The 7035-nt window shown below is 39.2% G+C and overlaps 1 protein-coding gene across 1 annotated transcript; it reads left to right on the forward strand.

Moving 5' to 3' along the window:
- The first annotated feature begins 5534 nt into the window (after positions 1-5534).
- LOC120770817 (gustatory receptor for bitter taste 93a-like) lies at positions 5535-6794 on the forward strand. The gene is made up of 2 exons (XM_040098395.1): positions 5535-6518; positions 6570-6794. Exons 1-2 carry the CDS (start codon positions 5535-5537, stop codon positions 6792-6794), a joined length of 1209 nt encoding a protein of 402 aa, XP_039954329.1.
- Positions 6795-7035: the final 241 nt, after the last annotated feature.

Genomic DNA, 7035 nt, shown 5'->3' on the forward strand with positions numbered 1-7035 from the left:
CTAAACACGCTATCAGTATAAAATAAGTAAAATGACAATTTTGTGCGCCAGAAAGTGATGGATGGACCGGCGAAAAGAATAACGTTTCGCATAATTTATTTGTCATTTGCTTCCTCCTGATTTCTTCTGTTTTTGCCACTTTTTCTTTTAATACAGAAACGTGTTTAATGTGCGAAAACCTTTCTTGGCTATAAAAGCAACAGACGGCTGAGTTGGTGAGTGAGTTCAAGGCAGGCCGAGAACTTCGGAAGTGACAGTTGAGCTTTGCTTCCATTTGACACGTCTGCTCGAACGCGCACACATGCACACACACATATGATTTTGATTGAGCGGCGAATTTTCGGCCAAGACTGGTCCGTCAGCTGCGAGTTGTGCGCGTGCGGTGATAAATTTAAGGGAAAAAAGTAAATTCGTAAACTCAAAAACTTTCGCTGCTTCATTTAAATAACCATTTGAAATTATGGTTTAAAGTGTGGCAAATTCTCTTTAAGTTTTTAACTATGTGTTTTTGCAGTTCCATGAAGTCACTAGATGGCATAGAAATCACTCACACAGTTTTCACAGCAAGGAATATCCTTATCTTATGTCGTTACCTTAGGAATACACGCATATATACATACATGTGTGTGCCTACAAATGCATGTGTATTTCAGTGTGTGGAAACAGGGCATTGTAAGCGTATATTTATGCGAAATTTAGGCAATAAAAATCACTGAAGCGTAGTCTGTCGGTAAATGCATTTGAGCGTAAGAATTCGGAGAATTCAATTAATTCTTGAAACGAAGAGAAAGCAGCGGTCAATGCTTATTTAGCAAGAAACATTCACCTTTGGCAAATATGGCAAGCAAAATAAGCAACGAATAGTACTCTGCTGGCTAGAAGTTGACTTTCCCCGAACCTCGTTTGCTTTGCGGCAACTTTTGTTGGAAATTTTTCAATCTTAAAATATAAGTTTTCATTTACGCAAATATATTAATGAAAGTGTGCGCAGTTAACGATTGCTGTTTGCCCAGGCGTATGAGCAACATTTTAATTGCGTCTGAGTTGCTATTGTGCAAAATTTCTGCAAATTTCTTAATAAAATTCACAAAAGGCTAGAGCAAGTGCAAACAATGCTGAAATATATACACATATGGAATAGAATTGTATTTGTTTGCTTTTGTTTTAATTGATTGTGGCAATTTGCGAAGCAGATCAAGCATAAACTGCAGCAAATTGTATACTAAATTTAAAAGTTAATCTTTAAATATTCAATATTATTCAATATTATAATAAATATGTTCTCTTGAAAAATGAAGACAAAACACATACTTGATTTTCGCAAAACAATTCATTTCAGATACCAAAGCCTTTCATGACTTATAATGGTGTGTATAAATGCGTGAAGATGTGTGAGTATCACTATGGGTACACAGGTTGGGTGGCACTTGCTGCGCCTTGATTTATGGCATTTGAGTTTGTGAGCTGGAGCGGAATAAGAGTCCAAGCGATGGTTGAATTATTCGAGATGCAACTGACTTTACGGAGTCATACAACCAAATATACGGAGAATTACGTAACCGCATTGGTAGTGTGAGGGACTTTATTAAGGGAGCTGCTTAAAATCAAGGAAGCGTCAGCGGGGTAGCGCAGATGATACATGAAAGGTTCACCAAAAAATTATTTGGAGTTGAACGAATGTCTTCTCTTGACCTTCCTTAGTCTTATATGTGATCTAAGTGCGTGAGCGTATGTGTGCGGTGTGTAAGCATATGTGTGTAGTATGGGCAGTCTATTCTCAGCACGATCGGCAGTTGTTGGACGCAGAGCGCAAACAAATCTGTATAGTTGAGGACTTTTATGAGCTGCTGAGGGGGCAATAAAAGCACGCTGCCATATTGGTGGAATATTGCAGGAAGCCTTGTGCTCTCAGCGGATTACACACTGCAACATACATATATTTCTCGCGAAGTGTAGCATTGTATTTGGCGTCACATGTACGTCACATAGCGAAACGTTTTCGTTGAAGCTAAAGCCATTTCATGTTTCTGGTAGAGGTGTTTGTGTGGCGCTTCCACCAGGATTAATCCAGTTAAGGGGAGTTGACCAAGTAATCATAAAGAGCAAATTGTCGTGCGAATTTTAAAGAGCTTGCAAAAAAATCGATGTTTATTTTAATATTTCAGGCTTTTCCACAATCTTGTGATGTACTTGGACCTAAAACAACATAAATATAGTGATAAGCGTAGATTCAAGTATATAATAAAATAAATTTTTTATAGAAATAAAACGTTGCGTTTATTTGGCAATTGCTAAAAGCGCCTATTTTATTTTTCTTCTCTTCCCTCTGGGGATTACCAATTTTGTGACCATTTTTAACCATTTTTGTAGTAACCGCACGAGTTAAAATAATTGCTCAATTGTGAGTTTATAATTTATGTTTGGAAGACTCCAGTTTTTGTTGTCAATGTTGCCCTCTTTAAGCGTATTCAAAGCCATACGAAACGGTGTAGGCATATACACATGAGCTCAGTTTGTTCTGTGGAAAATTGAAAAGTTTTGAACACATCACAAGGACTTTTGTGGCTTCTTCCTCTACTGATTGCAATGAAAGCGAAATAAAGACAAAAAGCATAATTGCGATAAATTGAAAAACTTTCCAAGCTACCTTTGCGGCATTGCACAGGCAGAGAGCTATGTAAAAAGTTGGCTAATTAGCAAAAAGAGTCGAGTATTGCAATGCTGTTCACTGTTTACTAAGCTCTCTGTCCTAAATATGCGTATGTGTGTTCATTTAGGAAGCCCATACACCAAGCTGGGGTATTTACACGATCTCAATGAACAATTGTGGGGTTCACCAATTCCAGGTTGTTTATGTATGGGTTCGAACTTCATGCTATGAATACCTTTTGCTACTCAAAAGAGGACTTTAAAATGTTTGAAATCATATTTTGAAGGGGGAGCATTTATATTCAATTTTATAGGTGCTCGTAACGAATATAAATTAGCCGTTTGGTATGAAAAAAAAATTAAAATTTATATATTTATACCAGCCTTTCTGTCCAGTTATTAGAATTGTCCGGTTAATAAATTGTACTTAATAAATATCAACAAATTGTGAAACCGGTCAATATGTTAATGGAGATGTCCGCTTAATGTGGTGTTGATTTCATAGAGCGTCCATTTAATACAGCTTCATTGTACTTCTTAATTATGAATTGTTTCGATTATCCTATTTTCTACTCTAGTTTAGGAGTCCTTCGCGAACAAACAACGTGACACATAATTTTTATATAATGTATATAGTAAATATTAACATTTTCGCTGAAATATCGAAGTTTTTGTATGCGTGTTTGTGTGTTCCTGACATTAATTGCGAGAGGCATAAAAAGGTTTGCGGTAATGGCAAATTGTAGCGGTCTTTTATTCGTTCGTACTTATGTAATTTATTTCCCACTATCGCTTTCAGTGCCGTCAACACTTTCGTTTCAAAAATCATTTGACAAATCTTAAGCCATTTTTGCTGGCGAGCATTGCTCCGTTACTTGCTTTTGCTCTGCGAATGCTTACAATGGCGATTGAATCTGAATGCAGCCACGCCGTGAAGGCCGGAAAAAGAGAGGGCAAATATGGGCGAACACAATAAGCTATTAGGAGCGGGTAAAATAGGTTTGAAGTTGAGTGTAATAAAATTACAGAAAAAAATAATTTTTAGGAGAATAAAAAAATTAGCAAAAGTTTGAAATTCTGGAGTTCTCATTGAAGACTTGTGGCCTCACTGTGTCGGCAACATTATTCGATAATGCATGAATATGCTGCTTAATATAATCACGCAACACCTAATTGGTTAGGCATGAAATTAGAATTACAAGATTTCCACCAAATTTGTAAAACAAAATTTTTTTTGATTAATGTTAAGTTCCTGAGCCCATTCCGAAAGCAGACGGAAGTTGTTGAAAATCGGTGATATTGGCACCTTTGCAACCTTCGTGCGTCAGTCCCTATGATGGATGAGACTTAAGATCTTTCTTTCTCCCATGAAGAAATACTTAATCCAGTGGTTCCGTGGGAGAGATATGAGTTGGGAGTAGGTTAGGTTTAGCGGATTAAAGTTCCGCACATGGCTGTCCATGCTTTCTCCTACTATAGAAAAAAATACTTTGTTCGCTATGCATATCCTACCAGCTTTCTTAACTAAAGCTTATGTAAGTTTTTTATGGACGCGCAAATATTTGTTTCGCAAAATCTTGTTACGAAGTGAATTACCATAACGGAATTGCATTTTATTTTCGAAATTGCATTTTTATTTTCGGCCAGAATTTACACACTTCATGTGTTGCGCAATTACGGGTTCTTCCTCCGCTGCTGTTTTCACTACACTGCTTCCATTACGTCCTCCTTTCCTGCTAATTTTACACCTGCACCAGAGAAAATATTGCCATTAGGGCGGAGCGTGGCAGCCAGCTCTTTAAAGTAATCGCAACGGGCTTCGGTGTGTCCAACTACCTGACTTGGCAAGCACGGTCCACAATGAGTCTAAAATAATGTTTAAAATAAATTCAACAAGACTTTCTGTGTCTGAATTTTACAGCAACAAAAATCAATTGTTGATTGCAGAGCAGCAGCTCAACGCAGTAAACACAACTCGCTTCAAATTAACTCCGCATTAATATTTTGTCATTTTGCGCGAATAAAAAGTAAACAGAAAGTCCCAGCAATTCAGTTGTGAATAAAATTGTTGAGCTCGGTCGTACACCAACACCCTCACACATACTAAATGAATGAAAATATGAAATAATCGAACTATCACATTGTCGGCGCTTCCGAGCATTTTTCTTTGCGAGATCCCGATTGCCATAGAAATTATTTTTGTCACGCATTAATGTTGATTAATTGGCTCTTCGTACGCCACGCAATTACAACCTCAACAAGGACTATCAGCGCCGGCGATCTCTCACTGCCATTTATGCCTGCGGGTCTTGTTTCACAATTTTTTCAATCGGTCAATGAAATCGCAAAAGCAATTCGCTTCACATCCAGTTGAGTAAGTCGCATTATGCATCGAATTTCGAATGCGAAAAGTTGTTATTATTGGCTGACTTTTGCAAGCCATTCGTGAATGCTTTATGTAATGCGAACAAAAGGACTGGCCGGTTGGCTGCTTATGGAATACTACATACAAGCGCCTTATCCATTGCAATGCAATGCATATTAATAATCACCGGCGACCGTCAATTTAGCCGCACAATATGATAATATTTAAATACACACCCGTTATCCACTTTAATTATAACTGTTCACCAGAATGCACTTGGATTGCGCCGGTATGCCGATGTGTGATAACGTGTAAAGCTTGGCATGCCCCTCCAACACCTCTGTTGCTATCAGCAATACTTACTTATATTCTACTGTCCGACTATTTGTACAGGCACGCGAGGAAGCAACGGCAGTTACACGCCAACCGCACGGAGCTAGCCAAGTCCTTCGGTAATATCTCAGCAATGTATCAAACACAGCGCTCGCTGATGCTTCCACGCATCATTGGATATTTTAACATGCTCGCGATATTCTTGGGCCTAACACGGTTTCGCATCGACTTCAAAGCACAGCGCGTGGTTAAATCCCGGCACGTTGCGCGTTTTGTGATTTGCGTAAATATTGCCTACTTGTTGGCCTGGCCGGTTTTCTACTTTTATGAGGCCATGTATACTTCTTCACAATTCGAAGAAAATTTGGTTTTCCTCACAGAATCGGCGAATATGTTCATTAGTATCGTTGCCGCCGCACTGTCGGTGCTAATGCGTGGTCGGCGAGAGCGCATACATTTAGAATTGGCCGAAACAATTATTGCACTGGACCGACGACACTTTCAGAATATGTGTGCTGGCCAAAGATCGGTGACTCATCGATCGGATCATCTGCTGTACTTTAAAATGTTTACACTATGCCTGCAGACCGTTGTCCCGTTTTACGATTGGCTGACAGTCAGCGATACGTTGGATGTTCCTGCGTTTCTGCAGACCTTCTACTATGCCTACTCGCAAAGCATACTGGCGATGGCCCTCTTCATGTACTACCACTGGTTGTGGGTGCTGCGGAAGCGCTTCTGTTTGCTCAACTTGACTGTGCTTGGTTTGCTGCGCCGGCTGCAGCAAATGCCTATTGGACGTACGCAACAGCGTTCGGTTCTAGAAGCTACCGCCATTTTGCTTAAAATATCGCAAGTACATGCGCTTCTAAATAGGCTGCTGTCGCATCTAAACAGGGATTACAAAGTGCAGATTTTGGCTGTGCTGCTAAAGAATGTGATTGAGTGCATTTCGTTTGGGTATTATTTGACTTTGGGGTTGAGTGGCTCGATGGATTGGGAGTTCGATGTGGACACTTTATTGTTCTTTTCATATGCAGCCATATTGTTCGTTGACATGAATTCGGTTTACTGGATTTCGCATATGATTACAGACGCACAGCAGCAAATGTCGGATATAATGCGACGTTTCCAGGTGTTACCCTCACTAGGCGACGAATTCGATCAACAGGTGAGTATGTGCAGTTCTTTTAAGGATGAAATTGACTGTGTGTGTTTTTAGTGTGAGCTCTTTGTCATGCAGCTGACGGGTCAGCACATGGACATCAAGCTGGCTGGTATGTTTCAAATGAATCGTGAAAGAGCGCTGGCGTTTTGGACGTATGCGTTGACTCAGATAATTGTACTGGTACAATTCGATATTGGTTTGCAATTACAACCATCGACGGACAATGCAGTCTTGAACAGATTAGATAAATTATTTCGTGTCAACGATGATGAAGAATAAGATAGCTTCAAATTTGTTCCCGCTACTTACTGAATAACAAGTTTCCGACATAAATAATTAGAAATCGAGTTCTAAATTTGAAAGAAATGAGTTTTTTTATTTACGAAAGGGAGATATGTACTAGGGTGGGTCGATTCAGGACTGTTTTCGATTCGGGATTTCTAATAGTGCGGAAAAGTTGCCTTAGTACTTCCTGATTCCAATGCAACTTTTTGTTTTGAGATCGGATTGCATCTTCAAC

The sequence above is a fragment of the Bactrocera tryoni genome, chromosome 3 (genome assembly GCF_016617805.1).
Source record: "Bactrocera tryoni isolate S06 chromosome 3, CSIRO_BtryS06_freeze2, whole genome shotgun sequence".
Taxonomy (NCBI): domain Eukaryota; kingdom Metazoa; phylum Arthropoda; class Insecta; order Diptera; family Tephritidae; genus Bactrocera; species Bactrocera tryoni.